The sequence below is a fragment of the Sabethes cyaneus genome, chromosome 1 (genome assembly GCF_943734655.1).
Source record: "Sabethes cyaneus chromosome 1, idSabCyanKW18_F2, whole genome shotgun sequence".
In the NCBI taxonomy this organism is placed as follows: Eukaryota; Metazoa; Arthropoda; class Insecta; order Diptera; family Culicidae; genus Sabethes; species Sabethes cyaneus.
Genome location: NC_071353.1, coordinates 22,735,359 through 22,756,125, shown reverse-complemented (window position 1 = coordinate 22,756,125; position 20,767 = coordinate 22,735,359). Strand labels below are relative to the sequence as shown.

The 20,767-nt window shown below is 38.1% G+C and overlaps 1 protein-coding gene across 1 annotated transcript in view; it reads right to left on the bottom strand.

The window, feature by feature from the left end:
• LOC128732699 (juvenile hormone esterase) overlaps positions 1–16,629 on the bottom strand; it is a 32,346-nt gene extending 15,717 nt beyond the window's left edge. Inside the window, exon 1 of the mRNA XM_053825999.1 lies at positions 16,501–16,629. Coding sequence (XP_053681974.1) covers positions 16,501–16,629 — 129 coding nt within the window. The remainder of the gene's footprint in view (positions 1–16,500) is intronic.
• Positions 16,630–20,767: the final 4,138 nt, after the last annotated feature.

Sequence of the window (20,767 nt, the reverse complement as noted above, 5' to 3'; positions counted from 1 at the left end):
CTAATATGTCGCTTTCATATGAATAAAACCTTAAACTTTTGTAATTGTGTCACGGCCGTCTAGGAAAATTCACAACACCATGTACAATGAGTATCATAATTCAATACTCTGGCAATTAATATTTTTGAAACGGTAGTTCTTTTACAATTGATGAAGGGATGGTAGAAGAAAGTAATGAAATTTTAGAGTGGAGGAGAAAGAGTGGAAAGGTGAGAGAGAGGCGGGGGGGGGGGGTATTAATAGCTATACGCTTAACAAGTAGTCATTGTGACTCCTACTTTTTGTCCAATGCTGGAAGGTGCATTGGTCGAACCAAGCATTTTGTGCAAGGGATAGGCCCATATGAACGGAGCCTTCAACCCGGAGATCCGCGTTGAGAATCGCGGCTAACACGCTAATGAACGAACAACGTCACGTGCAGTGCCTTGTAAGTCTCAAGTACCTGAACAGTTTCCTCGTCCCGAGAGTAAAACGAGTTAGATTACTTCTCAATTCGGTGGTTCGATAACAATAGATTGAGGAAGAGGCATAATTTGTGTCTATAAATAACCCAACCCACCAGATGGTGGAGTTTGAAGATACGTCGCGCGCTGGTTGGGCAGTCTCCTTTTGTCCAACGCCTCTATGGTTCAAAGGTACATTAGTACCAGCGAGCCACATACCCTGGCGAGTGTTGTGGGTTCGAATCCGGATATAATCTCAGATTATAGTTTGGTTCGACCCTTGTACGACTACTTCTTAAGCGTAGCTACTAATAACCCCCTTCCCCCTCTCACCTTTCCACTCTTTCTCTTTCACTCTAAAATTTCATTACTTTCTACCGTCCCTTCATCAATTGTAAAAGAACTACCGTTTCAAAAAATATTAATTTATATGCTTGACCGCATTTCAAGCTCAAGACTTAAACACGCGGTTGGACTATGGCAATGTTAAGAGTATGTATCGTCTTTTGTTAATTATCACATAAGCTCTTCCATTGGAAGATGAAGGTAGAAGGTAATTTTACCTCTTGTGTGAGTCTTTCGTATGATATCAAGTTCTCCGAAAGCGGTTTAACCTTCTGGTAGGAAAATGTGCGACTACTTTAAATTACACAGCCTTTCGTATACCATTCTGGAGGCAGCGGCACTTCCACTAGAGTGGTCACAGCAGATTACAAAGTACAAAGAGCTTTATTTGACCTCCGATTTAAAACATGCGATTCGTTTCAGGGTGTTGACAAATGATCGGTCTAACCTTACTCTCTGTTCTTTTGAAGCAACAGAGCACGTTCGTTTCTCAAGAACCCATTTATGATTTTCAATATGTCAGCGCCGTACCATACAACAGATCGACGGATATCCTGTTACCGTGTAAACTCTTTTGACTCTAAACTCAACCATAAGCTGGCAAATGTAGGCTTTTAATTTTCTTTCTTGCATGCGAGGTAGCAAACTAGGGTGACAAGATGTGTTTAGGCCCTTGTTAAAATTTTCGGTCCGTTTCTTAAAACTCGACAGGTTCGAAATGTTTCGAAAGGAACAAATCGAGGCACTTTTTGATAGATTCGTGACATACATTTAACTAATGGTTAGTCGATGGTTTAAAACCGTCTTACAATAACTGATCTGATCGTTTGGGAAGTACGGAATTACATGCCTAACCACCACGTTGAGCAAATTAATGTTCAAAGTCGTGCTAGTCCGCTGCCTAGTGCCTGCGCATAGCTTTTACCATTTAGGTTGACGGTGAGACGGTGTGCAGCAAATGGCTCAGTCGCATACCGCCAACAGCATCATTATAGGTCACTTACCCTGCTGTTGCAGAAGACTACATTAGTGAACCGCTGTCTGTTATGTGAAACCTAAAGGTTCTGGTTCCATAAATCATTCAACTTCAAATGCTTATTTAGATAAGAAAATTTCGAGATAGACTCTTTGAATGTTAACCGGTAGTATTTGTCCCACCAATTTTTTCTAAAAACATCATTTAATAATGTATATAAATAGTAGAGATACGGTAATGATAAATGTACATATTTAAAAATAACCATATCTGTTAAACAAAGTTCTAGTCCAGCCTGGGTATAGGTATGGTCTTTTCCCCCAAATATATTACCAAATCAGCAGAATGGAGATTACATAACTTCTCTTCAGGTAGACTATAAAACCCACTGGTCAGCATGAAGATTTAGTGTATCGCATTAAAATGAAAAATTAACATTCAGGGCATTTGCCACCATGCCACGAGCCACGAGCCTCTTGCATCGAACACACTCTCGCTCATGAGGTTCCATTGTCATTGCCATGGTCAGCAAACATTGTGATGAAGAGCCGGCATTTTAGTCTATAGTTTTCTTATACCTATACCTGCCTATTTTGACACGCATGCTGTCAATCAACGAATTCCGGTTTCATCCACATCAAAACTTTTCGGTGACGTCTGTTTAACAAATCACTAAGAGCGCTCTTCAAATATCTCATTTTGGCCTCGAAAAGGTGGCAATTGTTGGCTCGTTAGTGGCTTATGCGAAGTACACTTCACTGCACCTGCACCGGCTTCTTGTTCAAAATACTCTTCTCGAGAGAGTACAAATATTGTGCTTCAACTGTTCATTACAGCAATTGTTCCAGTCGCTGCAAAGCGCAAAACCGTATGTAAGTGGCAAATTGGGTAGCAGTCGTTCGGTTAATTCAATTCCGCCGTATGTAAGGAAGTAGTTTACCGCCTATTGGCGGCAAAAAAGTAAGAAATGTCTAGGCCATGGCCACCGTATGCATTCAAGTATTAATTCTTTCGATGCTGTAAGCATTTAGCGTCATTAAATAACAGTGCAGTCTGTAACAATGCATTTATGAGAATAATAAAAATCGTACCTATTTAGGTACATCCTTTGGCAAAGCGGTGGTTAACAAAGGCAGGAAGTTTTATCGATCAACATGTAGGATATAAGCATTTCTGTGTTAATAGCTTAGTTTAACTGTTCTCAACCAGACTATGTAGCTCAGCTTTCGATCATATGATCACAGAATTTTTTGAGCCAATTCATAAAGCAAGGTCAGCAGCATGATAACCCTGAAGTTTTTTCTTCGGTTTATGAGTTGAAAAGAAAATGCTTACCGTCGATGTTTGCTAAAACCATTGCAACTATCTTATTGCGTGATGTTGACTCATGACTGCCTATGGGTCACGCCCCAATGCCAAGTTTCAAACCAATCAGCCAACTAAATTCAACTAAACGGACCTTTTCGTCTTATTTTGAGTGACATTTTTAGCGGATTCGTTTATCCTTTGTGGTGTTAACCCTCGAGTAGTCACGCTGCTGTATTTTGATATATCAAATGTGAGGTTTTAGCTTCTTCTCGGAATATCTTTGGACTTTTGCAATAAATAAAGTTCCTGTTTTCCACAAATTTGATCAGTAGATCTAGACCTTCTGGTGGGGGGGAGGGAGGGGGGGGGGGAAGGGGGTTTCATATGTCGCTAGACTATATTAGGAGTAAATTCTCTATTGTTCATTGCGGAGATTTCACCTACGCGTAACGCCTGTCCAAAATAGAAAAATCGCCCTATGATTGGCTTACTTTATTTAATGAGAAAGCACAGATATTGGCTTCATTATGAGTCAGGACAAAGGTTGGGAATTTGACGTAAGATTACGTCTTTGTTTACTATACCAGGTAGCACTTTGTAATAACGAAAATAAAAGTGCAACATTTGAATGAAAGATGTCAAATGCTAGTAGCTACTATACTACTAACACGAAACATAACTGTTAATATGTCGTTGAATAGATAAAGTGTCTAGAAATTTTATAGTACCACATTTATAACAATCTTTTATACGGTTAGTAGTGAAAATGTATGTAAAGTTTCAAGATAAAATGTCCCCATACAATTTCTTCATGATTTCCTTGCTTCACAGGTAGGGACGACAATTAAATACATCATCTGTTTAGTTTAGTTTCCTTGTACAGTAAAAGTAGCCAAAACTCCCCGTCCCAACAAGTAGAAGATTCTTTACGACGCCTAAACCTATACCAATTTTATATCTGTGCTTGGGAAGTACACCAGAATGCAAAACCACCCTTTTTCTTTAACCACATTTATCGTTTAAACATTGAATCTAGTCCAATTTGATGTCCTGAAAGTGAAACGACATAGAAAAGAGAGCGGTCATCCTTTCCTTTTTATCAGATAGCATCCATATACTGCAAGAATTTGTTCGGAACTATTGTCTTGCCCGGAAACAGGCCTGAAGGGATGTTTGTGCATGTGACGTGACGCAGCCATTCTCAAAGCGAGGAAAATCACCAACTGTCCCAACTGTCACCAACTGACCAACTGAGAAGAGTTTAGTTAGTTGTTAGCAATTCTTTACATAGTTTCAACAGTATTTCTGTCAAGTATGCAATAGCCGTAGAGTGTCGAAAGGAACTGGTAAAATGCATAGGATTTTTAGTTAATTGATAGTTTAACTGGCTGTCCACATGTTAGTTGTAAGACAATTATACTTCAAATCAATCTATCATGATGAATGATGCTATCAACAATGTCGAGGAAATCGCCGAATGCGATCAGTTTTGTAAATGTTAACTTAAAATAGTCATTTATTTTTTCGGTTTAATTGGGTGTACTTAAATTTAGACCAAATGAAGTGAAATTGTGTAATCCTTTATATTATGGCTCGAATTTGTCGGAAAACCCAAAATCGTCATTTGGAATAGTTTCAAGGCCAAAATATCGCTGGTTTTATATTTCACTAGCTGACCCACCAAACTTCGTATTGCCACAAATTAACCTGTGTTGTACATAAATCATGAATCTCTGATGATCTTTGTCACAATCTCGAGTTTTGCAAGTTTCTGAGGAGTTCAACCTTAGATGATTCATTTTAGCAGTTACGTAACTATGAAAGTATCCCAGGTAACCAATAAGCATCACCAATGCTATTCAAATGCAGGCCAATAAGCATTTAAGTCGCCTTAAATGCTACTTAAATGCTATTTTGGCAAAATATACAGCTACTTTACTGGTAACCTTCTTATAGTGCTGACAATACTAATTTACAGCTAATTACCGACACGAAGAAATTGGATACAATTTTGGATGCCAATTTACTTGCCAAATTTGGTTCCATTTTCTTGATTAGTACTCAAGTTATAAGGAAATTTGTATTTCATTTGTATGGAAGCCCCACCTCTTAAATGAGGGAGGGGTCCTAATACACCATAGAAAAAATTTCTACCATCTAAAACTCCCACATGCCAAATTTGGTTCCATTTGCTTGATTAGTTCTCGAGTTATGAGGAAATTAGTATTTCATTTGTGTAGGAGCCCCCTCCTAAAGTGGGGAGGGGTTCCAATTCATCATGGAAAAAATTCTTGCCTCCAAAAACACCTACATGCCAAATTTGGTTCCATTTGCTTGATTAGTTCTCGAGTTATGAGGAAATTTGTGTTTCATTTGTATAGGCGCCCCTCCTCTTAAAGTGGGGAGGGGTCCTAATTCACCATAGAAAATATTCTTACCCTCGAAAATCTTCACATGCCAAATTTGGTTTCATTTGCTTGATTAGTTCTCGAGTTATGGAGTTATCCCCACTGTAGGAGGGGGGGCTCCTATACAAATGAAATACAAATTTCCATTTGTATAGGAGCCCCCCCTCCTACAGTGGGGAGGGGTCCCAATTCATCATAGAAAAAATTCTTGCCTCCAAAAACACCTACATGCCAAATTTGGTTCCATTTGCTTGATTAGTTCTCGAGTTATGAGGAAATTTGTTTTTCATTTTTATGGGAGCTCCCCCCTCTTAGTGGGAGAGGGGTCTCTAACCATCATTAAAACCTTTCCTGGCCTCAAAAACCTCTACATGCAAATTTTCACGCCGACTGGTAGTAGTCAGTAGTTTTTGATTCTATAAGGAACATCCCGACAAACAGACAGACAGACAGAAATCCATTTTTATATATAAGATATGCTCAGTTTCAAACAAACAAATTACAAAGTTTTTTACATATTTCTTATTGAATTTTGTGATAGACTGTGATTGTGAATTGTTGTGGTTTTGTGATATCATTTTACATTTCAGGTAATGTTTCATCACAAAATGTAGACTTTTACATGCGTTTTGGAGACAGTTTTTTTCGCAATTTTTTCAACTTTTTTCCGTCATTTATCGCAACTTTGTACTGTTTAAAATACAGATGAAATGACAAAAACTGACAGGTTATCTCACACATTCATCAGAATGATGTCTTATCTCTCTTGTAGTGATATTTTAATAATCCTAACTATTGAAATTCAGTAGTAAACAGGTTTTGAAGAAAGGGCACAGAGAACAGACTACCAGGTAATCGACAAAAAATGTGTAAAAGGTTTTTATGTAGTCTACGCGTAATCCTTCAATAGAGCACCCATCGAGCAGTAAGTGGCAAACTAAATCTTGATGTCGCTGCCATCGCTGCTATGTAACTCCAGCACAAAGAAATATTGATAAAAGTACATGGATATTTTTTGATGCGTTTGGCAAACTATTTCTGGAGGGCGCCACCGACAGATTTTACACACAAAAAATCGATTACTTCCTTCGAGCCTGTTAATCTGTTCTCTGTGGAAAGGGTATGATATATCCCGCTAGGACATAATGGGTTAAGTAAGCTAACTTCGTCAACTGCATACCAGTTTCAAGCTAGTTACTTAAAGTTAACTAGTGCTACAGGTCATGCAAAAATTGTTCAAATGTGTACTCATCGCCAACCATTCTATTTCAGAAAATTCCACTTTATCTGCAGTTATTACTTGGTGGCCTTTAAAAAAGCCGATTGATGGATGATATTCATATTTGGCCTGAAACATTACTTGGAGCTTTTATGCCATGATAATTATGTGTCTTGAGGGATTTATGGAATTTTTCGAAAATCAAGGCAAAAGTTATGGAGATGTACGCCTTTAATTGTATCAAAGCCGGCTCCGTCTATTCTGACTTATATTCATAATGGTTTCCTACTTTATTCCAGTGTTGCGAAGCCCACACTCGTGTGGTCTAATTTTCTCATACACGCGTACTCATTTCAACGAACACACCGGCATAAGCATCCCTTTAAAACTCCCGCTCTTATGTCTTCATGCACTGCAACGAGCTCTTGCAACTGAGTGTTAAGCTAACAGCTACAGTCGTCCCTCGTCGTTCGTCGTTACCGTTCGCCGATTACTCACGACGGCTCGTACTCCCGCTCGTGAGTAGAATCGAGGGCGGAGATGAAGAAGAAAAAGTAATAATGCAAAATTTGTATCCCAGTGCGCCATCAGCCTCACGGGCAGTTGATTCCCCACGAATTTTTTGACTCGGGAATAAGCTATACAGGAAGACGATGTGAGGATGTGCGTCTATGAGTGTGTGGATAACAGAATGTCTGCACACAGCACCGCCGGCTGTTTCTTTTACGCCTGCGTGTGCGGCGTAAGCGTTGAATGCTGTTTCTCATACTCTTTTGCATGTAAGTAGGCATGGTTGACTTCGCGCTCGATTCACAACATTGTTTATTCTAGGAATTTTGACGTGGAACTACGTTTTTTTTGTTTAAATACAGGTGCAGATATGTAAATCATATCCGAAATTCTAACTAATGTGAAGATGCGTAATTTACTTCCGGCCTTCAAGGCTTCGTATTGTTTGGCTTTATTAATTGCTTTTTTACGGTTTTGCCTTTCTACTATATAAATATATAGTATAAAGGTATAGAAATCACTTGCAAAACCGGAAATGGAAAGAAGGTCCTGCGGGCCGAATGTTATATACCATTCGACTCAGTTTCGAAAACTGAGCATTTTCTGTGTGTGTGTATGTATGTGTGTGTGTGTGTGTGTGTGTGTGTGTGTGTGTGTGTGTGTATGTGTGTGTGTGTGTATGTGACGCTTTTAATCTCACTCACTTTTCTCGAAGATGGCTGGACCGATTTTAATGTTCTTAGTGTCAAATGAAAGGTCTAGGTGTCCCATTGGTCGCTATTGAATTTCATACTGATCGGACTTTTAGTTCAAAAGTTATGTATAAAAATACGAAAAATATGGGACTTCATTATCTCATAGGTCCCTTAACCGATTTGAACAAAATTGATTGCATATGAAAGAGGAGCCTTGCAAACCCTTAACTTCCAAATTTCATGACGATTGGACTTGTAGTTTGAAAGTTACATAAAGAAATGTGAAAAAATAGTATTTAAAACATATTTATGTAACATATAAGCATTAATTTAATGAAAAACATCACACATTTTATGATTATTTGAAAATTACTGCTGAGATCTATCAAACGAAACCGAGTTATTTAAAATCGGACGGTTCATTCAAAAGTTATTCAAACTTTAACACTTAAGCACCGTATATTAAACCGTTAAAACGTGTGAAATCAAAACATATCAATCAAATGTTGATTGTATTCAATGTATGAGATGTTTGTGATGTGTACGTATGTATGTATGTATGTATGTATGTATGTATGTATGTATGTATGTATGTATGTATGTATGTATGTATGTATGTATGTATGTATGTATGTATGTATGTATGTATGTATGTATGTATGTATGTATGTATGTATGTATGTATGTATGTATGTATGTATGTATGTATGTATGTATGTATGTATGTATGTATGTATGTATGTATGTATGTATGTATGTATGTATGTATGTATGTATGTATGTATGTATGTATGTATGTATGTATGTATGTATGTATGTATGTATGTATGTATGTATGTATGTATGTATGTATGTATGTATGTATGTATGTATGTATGTATGTATGTATGTATGCATGTATGTATGTATCTATGTATGTATGTATGTATCTATGTATGTATGTATGTATGTATGTATGTATGTATGTATGTATGTATGTATGTATGTATGTACACGGAGAAAAATGTGGCTAGTTTAAAACAACCATAAATTTGGTTGAAGCCCAAACTAAATTTTTGATTACGATAACATCGGAATTTGTTTAAATTAAATTCACTAATCTAGTTGAAAGAAACGACTTTTCCACATTATTTCAACTTTATTAATTCGCGTTGTTTCAAAATAAGTATCGGTTGATTCAAACTAAAAGTTTGCTTTTTTCAACCATAATCTTGTTTATTTCAACCAAAATTTAGGTTGCAAAATGTAGTTATTTTACCTAAATTCAAATTGAGGTGTTAGTTTAAATTAACACAAACCGTTGGTATAAATAAACTAAATTTATGGTAACGCAAATACCAACCTTAAAGATAGTTCAAAACAAACTTGTTCTTAGTTTGCGTTTACAAATGTGGCTAGTTTAAAACAACCATATATTTGGTTGGAGCCAAACTATAGTTTTGATTACGTTAACATCGAATTTTGTTTGCATTAAATCCACGAATCTAGTTGAAAGTAATGACTTTTACACATTATTTCAACTTGATTATCTCGCATTGTTTCAAATTAAATATCAGTTGATCCAAACTAAAAGTTTATTTATTTTCAACCATAAACATGTTTATTCCAACCAAAATTTAAATTGCGGTGATGTCATTATTTTTTGCCGTGTAGGTCGTCGCGTTTTCGCGGTCTGTTCGTCGTCACAAGTGGAAGACTGAAAAAATAAAGCTTTTGTGGGAAATACAGTTTGTCCTGGGTCGTGTATGAATACTCGGAGGTAGGTTCCGAAACAAGTAACATTCATTAAAGATTTATTCATTCCGTTTTCTCACGTTTTCTTACATGATTTTCCATACGACTTTTCGGTGTCATGCAGATGCATGTATATTCCGTCATGCAACGAGATATCAATCGCGTCTGCGTCACTACTCCCCGCTGGAATGCTGGTGTTCCTGCGACTTTATCCTATATGCCGTCACCGATAGAAAATTCCAGCTCTCCCTGTAGTCCGCTTCCGGGCTGGAGCTTCTACACCACTCCCGACAATCGGATTCTGAGAATCCGGACTGTAGCAAGTTGGTTTCATTGTACCGAATTTACGTCGATAAATGCGATCGGCTTTGGGTTCTGGACGCCGGAGTTATCGACCCACTAACAATTCTGCAGCAAATTTATACTCTCTAAGTGCTTGACCTTCGACCTCCACACCGACATGGTGCTGTTGACGTACGTTCTGCTATCAGATCAAGTCTGGCAGGACTCGTTGAATATGAATATGGTGGTGGACATCCAGGTTGGTCAGTGTAACAATGCCTTTGCCTATGTGGCCGACGTGTCGCGTTTCGGCATCAACTTTTTTAGTTGGTGTGAGTTCAAAAGTCAGAGTATTAGCAACTATTCATACAATTTCAAAATCCCTTCGCCAGAGAGCAAACTATTTTGATTTGAACTTCCATTGATCGGATGGAATATCTAGGATTTCCCTTTCGCCAGTTCATCGTGATGGTTATCGTATGTTTTTTTTTATCATCCGATGTCTAGTTTTACGGCGTTCGAAGTTCTTGCACCGGTACAAGAAAAAGAAACAATCTGGCAAGACTTTGGCCTGGTAAAACCTTTAAACTGATCGGAAGCCGAGACAAGGGTGGTCATTCGTCTACTTCCGAGGTGGCAAAAACGATACGTTCAGTTTATCTCTTTGGTTCAGCAGAGCGGCGTTAATTGTTGGGATCTGGCGAAATCGTGCAATCGTAACAATCTGGCTGTTGTTGAGAAGAACCCGTACAAGCTGACGTACCCGAATGATCTCAAGGTGGACCGGAAGCCGAAGCAGTCGATTTGGGTCACCAGCGACAGGTTGCTGACATAAATTTAAAACTAGTGATTATTTATTACTTTTTATTTTCATGAAATTGTCTCGTCTTCCGAAAATACACTTATAAGATATTGCTGATGCAGTGGAACACCGTAGTAATCGACCTGCGATATTCGGTTTTATTCTTGTTCTGTGTGTCGCAATTAAGACGGAAGTGGAGAGCTGTAATCGCACAGTGATGCGCTATATAGCACACAACTTGCGACGTACAGAACAACAATAAAACCGAATGCCGAATCCGGTTTTAAACTGCAACGGCAATGCATATGTATATTTAAAACCGCAAAAATTGTTTCAATAAATTTCTTGGTTATTGCAAACAACATTTTTGGTTACATTTAACGTTCATTTCAGGTTTATTTCAAAAAGCAATATTAGTTTGTTTCAAACGTTTCAATGTTTGACTTAAACGACGAATCAGTTTGCTTTAAACTAAAGTCTGTTTAGATCAAACTATAAAGTTTGGTTGATATTACCTAAAAGATATCAACTGTCAAAACCAAACAACCAAGATTCTGGTTATTTCAAACAAATATTTGTTGAATTGAAGTTAATTCCTAAAGTAAAAACAACCTAATATTTTAGTTAATTTCAAGCATCACGGTTTGTCAAAGTAACCAAGTGTATATTTACACAAATTTCAATGTGAAAAGCTGGTTGAAGCAACCTAAAATATGGTTGTTTTTGCCATACATTCTTCTCCGTGTATGTATGTATGTATGTATGTATGTATGTATGTATGTATGTATGTATGTATGTATGTATGTATGTATGTATGTATGTATGTATGTATGTATGTATGTATGTATGTATGTATGTATGTATGTATGTATGTATGTATGTATGTATGTATGTATGTATGTATGTATGTATGTATGTATGTATGTATGTATGTATGTATGTATGTATGTATGTATGTATGTATGTATGTATGTATGTATGTATGTATGTATGTATGTATGTATGTATGTATGTATGTATGTATGTATGTATGTATGTATGTATGTATGTATGTATGTATGTATGTATGTATGTATGTATGTATGTATGTATGTATGTATGTGATGACAATTTGCAATTTTAAAATTTGCAATGACATTCAAGAAAAGTGAGAAACATGTCAATTGTCTGAAGTTTTTGAAGCCTCTTAGTGGAATACGAACTCTGAAATTAAAGAAAAGAAAAAACTTTTACCGACTAAATTCCACTATTTAATATTTATTCGCGACAGATACGTATACGCTTTGAAATAAGACACTGATGAAGCCTGCACGTCGTAGGTGAACTACGTATCTGTTGCAAATAAATATTAAATAGTGGGATTCAATCGAAAAGTTTTTTTCTTTTCTTTGATTTCAGATTTCAATTGTCATTTTCTTCGCTTGCTGTTACTCACAATTATACAAGAAAAGCAAAAAGCGAAGAAAAGCAGTTTATTTAAGCATGTAGGTATAGTGGTGTATAGAATCAAAAATACTAGTGAGTTAATTTTTCCAAATAAATTTGTACAAATTCCAAACAAATTCTGAGCATCAATAGATGCTCTTTTCAATCAATAGATACTAAGGCTTAGAAATGTTATATGAAAAATAGGAAGTAAACGTTGCACGGTAGAAATTTTGTAAGATTTGTTTTCGTTAGTGATATTTTAAAGGACAGATGTCTTATGTCATGTATCATGTTTTAATAAATAAAAGCACTGGGAATCATATCGATCGTATTTCCCATTCTCAAGCATATTTATGGCGCAGCTTTGGCACTATTTTTCGACCTCATCTTGTTGTCCTAACCCTCTAACATTGTAAAAACGATGCGATCAAGCTAATGACTATCTTTTCATGAAAGTACATTCAAAAGAAGCTTAAGTTTTGATTTTCATGCAAAAATAATTATCTGAAGGAGTGCTAGCTAAGAAATAGTTTCATTTCTCGTTTTCATATCTAATGCTCTATTAAGTAATTTTTTTCTAATTCAGATATATTGCAAAATTGAAGCCAAGCAAACCAATAGTAAAATTTTGAGATCAATCATTTTGTTGTAGATATCCTTTTTCTTCAAAAGCGAAATATAATAATAATTTTTCTGAACTCTTGTTTTTCAAAGATGCTAACTTTTGAATGCCTGGTATTAATATCAAAATATCAAAAAATCTGCTGTGAACAAATACTTCATATTGTCAATTCAAAACAAGTTTCGTATGTGGCTCTGAAGCCCGAAAGTAGACGTCTGTAGACCCGTTAGAGGGTTAATTTCTAATTTTCTATACATATTCATTCAAGTCTGTAAAAATTATCTTTTGGGTTTACGTTATTTTTCTATAAATATTATAAAACTAAATAAGGTGTTCATCAAGTAACATAAATGACGCTAACATGTATTTACGCACCCAAGGAAAGAAAATATAATTATTCTACACAATACGTTGTGAATTTTACTGGCAAATAAGGATTTTGAGGAATACGGAACGGATATTTAAAAATATAGTCTAATATAACATCTATACATCTACAATTAAGTTCCTGAGAAATTAAATAATGATTATTGTGGCAGTAGAAAGGCTAGGTCACGCCGCTAGGTGGATTAATTCGGGTTTTCAGACAAACTGACCTGGCTGATTAAAGCCTCCTTTCAGCAATTTATGTGCTACGTGCGTGTTTCAGGGGCACTCTTGAGTCCTTTTGAATCGCGTAGAGATTTGCAGCAAGGAAATGGACTACCCTGTATGATCCGGCGAGCACTGGGTGCCCGCGCAACTGGAGACCAGCTGCCATGGACCGAATTAGATGAAGAAATTATAGACCAAACATCGTGTTTTCGAGCATATATTAATATTTTTTGAAACAGTGTTTCTACAATAATTATTGATGAAGGGACGGTAGGGGAAAGTAATGACGAATTTTTTTTTTTTGAATGAGGAAAGAGTGGAAAGGTGAGGGAGGGTGGGGGGTTAATTGGTAGCTACGCTTCTTCATTACTTTGAAGAAATTATGTTACGCAGGCACGTAAGGCCAACTTAGTAAGTGATGAATTCATCATTTGGGGTCTCTGGTCACCGCCGACAACAATACGAGTAAGGAGATTTAACGACGCATTCAAGCTGGAAGTCGACCCAACTTTTCTCTCCGCAAGACGCCGCCTAATCGGACCGGTATAGTGCTCTGCGGAGTTGGGACTGTAACTTTGCTTACGGAGGACATACGTGCACTTACCGTATTGAACGAAAGGTGTTGCGGACTATTTTTGGCGGAGTACAAACGGAAAGTGGAGAATGCTGTAGGCGTATGAACCACGAGTTGCAGGCACTACCTGGAGAGATTTCCAATCGTACATCTAGCAAAGGGGGAAATTGCGATGAGCCGGCCACGTCGCTAGGATGTCGAACGACTATGTAGTGATATCCGTGCTCTTCAAGAACTCCATTGGCACTAGAAATAGAGGAACCCAACATGCTGGGTGGCTCGACCAGGTTGAAGCCGACTTGCGTTTGTCGAGACGATCAACGAATTGGTGACGAGTGGCCCTGGACCGGGTACTGTGGAGGAATTCTTGATACGGCAAGAGCGACCCCGACTCTATGCTGCTAGAAAAAGAAGACCATTTGCTTTTTTACCCAATTCACTTTTTATCGATGTGCTAATTTTTATCAATTTCGGCATCAAACCTTTCCTCTTGCTTTTTATTAGAAATTGGATGTGTAAAAACAACATTCTCTTCTTCGGAATCAGTCGGCTGTTAAGGCGAAAGCATATGTTAGTTTTGTTGCTATAATTTTACTTTTCCAAGCTACTGTGCTGACGCAAGCGCACCGCAATATACAAAAAATATTGACAGACACAACACATGCCACGCTATATGTATAGATTTTCAACGCCAAGGTTGACTAGGCGGCACGCGAACTGATTTGAGAGATGGTGAAGATTTATATTCATGTAAATTATTTAGTTGATTAAAATCCGTCATGTCAAGTACCAACACGGGAAAGCGCAATATCAGAATCAGAAAATGGTCTATTGTTTTCTTCTGCTAAAAATAATGAAATAGTTTACTTGTGGAAGAGAGTAAACTAATTGTAGAAATTAGGACATATTTTAGAAAGACGTCGTTTTCAACTGAACTTTATCACGTTTAATTTTGAACTATAACATCAACGTTCATCCGGAACTTGAGGTGGTTGGTTTTTTTCTGCTTCGTTAACTTTGTAACCTCCAAGTCAGCATTGCAACCGGTGATGCGGCTGGTAAACTCAACGAGAATGCAATTGGCTTGTTAGCCGATACCGGTGGCACTTCTTATTAAGAGTTGCTTGACACTAAACGATGCAGCTCGAGCAATGCACTTGTGACTTTGTCTGTTTTTTGTTTTATGACTGACTTTTTTCCTTTCACGGTTCACATTTGCTGGCAATTTTAAGTTTTAATTCGACTTGAATCTGCTTTCGAAATCATATGTTACTTGAATCTTGCTCCATAGTATAGATCATGTAATTTTTAATTTTAACCTGAAAAGAATAAATTGACTCTTCAAGCTCATTTTCCAGCAATTGGTTTCCCTTTTCGCTTCACTCTGGCTCAACGACAATCAGCAGTGCACGTAATGCAGCAGTCTTACAGCGGTGCATCATCGTTGTGGTGTGAATTGCATGTTTACAGTTCACTTACCTTGAGAAAATTGATTTTCCGTGACACTCTGATGTTGATGAGTTGCACTGTTTCTAGTAACATTTTAATGCACTAGCCCGTTTAGTGGCGAATCAAATTTGGTTGCCTATAAAGCCATGTGCCAATTATTTCGCAAACATAGAAAGTCAAAATTATTTCATAAAATCGAAGCAGAGTAAACTACGAAAACAACACATGCGAAAAACATAAAAATATTACAAAGCATTGCTGACGCAAGATTCCTTCTCAATTTTGTGACGTCAAGGATGCATCATGTAACTTGTTGAAATCAAGTATAATAATGTGCAAATATTGGTAATGCATAATACGTTGAATATTGACATATTATGTATTGTGTATAATCGTTCGCCAGAGTGATTCTATTACACTCAAGTCGCTTATTACGCGAAGGATACGTTCCGCGTAAATCAAAACCGCGTAAATTCCGAAAATCGCGTAAAAAAACCGCGTAAATTCTGAAATTTGCGTAAAAAAACTGCGTGAATTCCGAAATTCGCGTGAAAAAACCGCGTAAATTCTGACATTCGCGTAAAAAACGAACCGCGTAAAAAGCGACTCTTCAGTGTATTTTTCGTAGCAGTGATGTGCACAAAAGCTAGTGGACATGTAAAGCAAGTGCCTCGAAGCCATCCAGGGGTCGTGAATAGCTGGTTCGTGATTTGCAATGCAAGAACAAAATATTTCAGCACCAACTTTTCAAAAGGGGCAATCTGCAAAATGTAAATAAACCGAGTGAGGGTTGTTTTTTGCTGGACTAGCATAGGGAAAGAAACCCTTACTCGGTTTGTTTACATTTTACAGATTGGTCCTTTTGAAGAGTTGGTACCAATTTAACCATGTAAAACATTCGACTGATGCGTCACGTCAGGCGACGAACCTTGAATCAATTTGAGGAGTGCGAAATTTGTCGATTATCAAATCGTGTTTGGTGATGTGAAATTTAACCCCGGTTGTTAAACGCTATTTTTGATACGGCTATTTGATTTGGATCAACTGATTCGCAGGGCGACCCTGTTGGCTCAACGTTGCCCAAGACCACTAAACAAAGTAAGACACTTACCTTCAACTTGTTGGACAGCTCACCGGCGCTTGCTAATGCGTCGCCGAAGGTGGACGGCGGCAGCGCATAGCTTGAGTGCGCCCCGATGTACAGCAGTGACAATACCAGCAACTTGATCATTGTGTGCATTTTTCCGCCTGCATAACTTTTCCGATGCGATCAGATGCGATACGATGCTCCGCTCTGGGCGATGATGTTCAAGTTCGCCAATATTTACCGTTCAAAGTGCCGTTTCGCGATATCTGTCGGCAGGCTGGGAATGCAACGCTTTAAACATTAACACACATAATATGCGATAGTAATCGATACAACAGCCGCCGATGCTACAATGTGCTGTACGAGCTTTTTTTCGATTTTCACACGCTCAAAGCCGGTTTGGACATTGTAAATGATTTTGAAAATACAATTTGCAATTATTGCATTTACTGATTGATTCGTTCTTGTATCACATTTCTTTTGTATCTTCTCCGGTCTTGCGGTGCATTATTTGGCTACCGTCTGTAAGCGCGCATTTGGAACGAACTTGACCACTTTATGGGTGGTAACAAATTTACCCCAGCCTGCAGTGGGGCTTGGATTTGGTCAAACTTACCACGTGAATCAACCACGCTTCTGGTCTAAGCAGCATGGTGGCTCATGCAACAATGAAGATTGATGACTGCCACTGCCAGCCCAGCATGGGTGGAAGCAGACGCCGAACGCGAGCCGACAAAATCTCAGCGAGGCGTTTACATAGAAATCTCTTTCGCTATCGACACACCATCATTGATGGCATTGCGATGCTGTGGTAAATGTATTTCGCTTGTGAAATTTTATGATCTTTTGCGGAAAAATCTGTATGATCTGTATGAATATTGTAAAAGAAGGAAAGCAGCAAGTTACACCTATATGAAATAAATTGACGCCTAATATGCACTAATTGAAACGTTAAACGTCTAAAAAGCGTATTGTCCAACAGTGTTCCCCTCCAAACTAGTTGAAATGGCAGTTTCGTGCCATTCTGACCTGCCGTAAACAACTTTAACAGTATTCACTTCCATTATTTTAACCCGCATTCTAAGTCCATGTAAAGTAAACAAACCACCGATAGACGTCAAAGAAGCAAGGTTATGTTCGTCCGTGCAAAACTCTATACCTACCAAGACAGCAGGGGTAATGACTACATCAGAACAGTGGATAATGGTGATGTGCCGACTCTCACAATAGGTGAAGTGATCGAAGCCATCAAGCAGCTCAAGAACAACAAGGCAACTGGTAAAGATGGCGGCACAGCGGAGCTTATCAAGATGGGCCCGCAAGGTTGGTTGCCTGTCTGCAGGCACCGGTTGAAAGTCAGTCATCTATGGGTAACAGAACAGCTACCGGAAGAGTAGAAGGAGGGGATAATATGCCCAATACACAAGAAGGGTGACAAGTTGGAATGAGAGAACTATCGAGGGGTCACCATTCTCAACGCTTTCTCAAATCATCTTTCGCCGTCTATCGCCGCTAGCAAGTATAGATTCGTGGGAAGTTATCAAGCCGGTTTTGTAGACGGACGAACGACAACGAACTAAATCTTTGTGATGCGGCAGGTACTTCAAAAGTGGTTTGAACATCAAGTCCCTACGCACCACCTATTCATAGGTTTCAAGACTGCCTTTTTTCATGTTGGGTATTTTTATCACTGCGACCAATTGTTTGATCTATTGTGATATATTACCCGTTTTATTATAGCTATGTTGTCAAGATGACGTACCACTATCAGAAGTGATCATCATTGTTTGACTAATAGCATTTGTACAGCCCAGTGATGCACTTCGGATGAAGTGCGCAGTAGTGCTGGGAGTTGTTCTCCAAATATCAGAGGGTTCTAACAGCTCTCTTTCGAAGAACCTTAATCTTTTATTGAGAAATGCCAGTGATCGGCATAGCAGGTGTTTCGAGTTTTCTTTTTCTATGCCACAGAAGCGACATATAAAGTTTTCCCTTGAAGTTTTCCCATTAGCTTCAGATGATAGCGGCTCGGACAATGTCCTGTTATAAGACCAGTATAAATGATTAGATCTTGCTTCGAAAGCTTCAGGATTTTGCGACTCATTGAAATGTTTGGAGAGATAAACCGTTTTGACTGCCTAGCATTGAAAGTGTTATTCCAATTTGATTCCGTATTCGTACATTCCCATGCTTTTAGCTCCATTTTTAAAGCAGAAGCAGATAAACCACAGAAGGGTTCAGATCCTACAAATTGATGAGATGATCCGAGTCCTGCTAGCGCATCAGCTCTTTCATTTCCACCGATTCCACAGTGACCTGGGACCCAGTACAAGTTGACTTGGTTACGACAAGACAATTTTTGGAGTGATTAAATACATTCCCAGACATGTTTTGATGTGCATGTCGCCGACTTTAGAGCGTTAGAGCTGCTTGGATGTCGGACATGATGCATATATTTGAATGTCTATAGTTCCTGCGCAAGCACACAGTCGTGCATTCTAAAATTGCTTCTATTTCAGCTTGGAATACAGTTGGCCATCTGCCCATAGAAATTGACATATCTATTCCTGGGTCAGTCAATCCTGCTCCAACTTGATTGTCCATTTTTGAACCGTCTGTATAGAAAACTGTCGAGCCTGGACGAAAATCGGGACCACCATCTTCCCAAGTATCACGTCTGGGCTCAAATACACGAAATATTCGATTAATGTTGTATTTTTTCTCCATCCAATCTTCATTATTGGTTACAAGAGGATTAATACTAATAGTTTTTAGAATACTGAGATGACCTGTTAAATCACCTTCAAAGAGGTTCATTGATCTTTTGATCCTTAGAGCACTCTTTTCAGCTTCTAGTTGTATAAACTGACACAATGGAAGTATATAGAGTAAAGCATCCAATGCCTACGATGGTGTACTTCTCATTGCACCTGTTATTGAGAGAGAGTGGCTAGCCTTTGAAGTCTTTCCAGCTTTTTTCAGGTAGCTTTCTCTTTCGTTTTTGGCCACCAGACCAACGAAGCATAGGTAATCCTGGGTCTGACAATAGCCGAATAGATCCAATGGATCATCTCGGTTTCAGTCCCCATTGCTTACCAAAAGTTCTTTTACATATCCATAGAGCATTTGTAGCTTTGTTTACTGCTTGCTCTAGATGTGTGTCCCAATTGAATTTTCTGTCAAGAAATACCCCAAGACATTTGACAGTGTCTGAAAGTTTTAAAAGTGTTCCTTTCAATCTGATGTTGGTTAATGTAATTGTTTTCCTTCTCGTAAATGGTATGATAGTAGTTTTATTGGCATTTATGCTGAGGCACTGCCTATCACACCATGATGAAATCAAATTTAAAGCCATTTGCATTCGGTTAGCGATAATAGAATCAAATTTTCCTCGAACAATTATGACTATATCATCTGCGAAGCCAATTATTTCAAAACCTAGCACTGTCAACTTTTGAAGTAGATCATCAACTATTAAAGACCACAATAGAGAGGTGATATAACGCCTCCGTGTGGGCACCCTTTTACTGTTCTAATGCTTGTAGGTGAGCTTCCAAGGTTTGCTGATATCTCCCTTTTTGATAACATTTCGCTAATCTAATGGATAATGGATATAACGAAACCACATTTCGTCAGCCGTAATCATTGAATTATGAGATGAATTATCAAAGGCGCCTTCTATGTCAAGAAAGGCAGCTAGTGAAATTTCTTTCGCTTCAAAAGACTTTTCAAGTTTTTTTACAACAGTTTGTACTGCTGTTATTGAAGATTTGCCTTCTTGATATGCGAATTGATATTTGCTCAAAGGTTCTTTGGCTAAATATGATGACTTTATATGCTCATCAATTATTTTTTCCATTGTTTCTAACACAACAGACGATAAGCTTATCGGCCTGAAGGATTTTGGTGAAGTTTTATCCTTCTTATTAGTCTTCGGAATGAACGTGAGCCATACTTGTCGCCATATTGCTGGTATATGATCTAGTATCAGGCTTGATTGAAAAAGGTTTGTTAGGCTGCCTACGATACTATTGATTGACCGTGAAGAGCTATGAAAAATTATGGACGAAAACGGCTTTCCCGAGAAGCTGATGAGACTGATTAAGGCCACGATCTATAAAAAGGGCAACAAGTTGGACTGTGAGAACTATCGAGCGATCACCGTTCTCAATGCCGCCAATAAAGTGCTGTCCCAAATAATTTTCCGCCGACTATCACCAATTGCGAACAGATTTGTGGGAACTTATCAAGCCGGCTTCGTCGAAGGTCGGTCTACAACGAATCAATTATT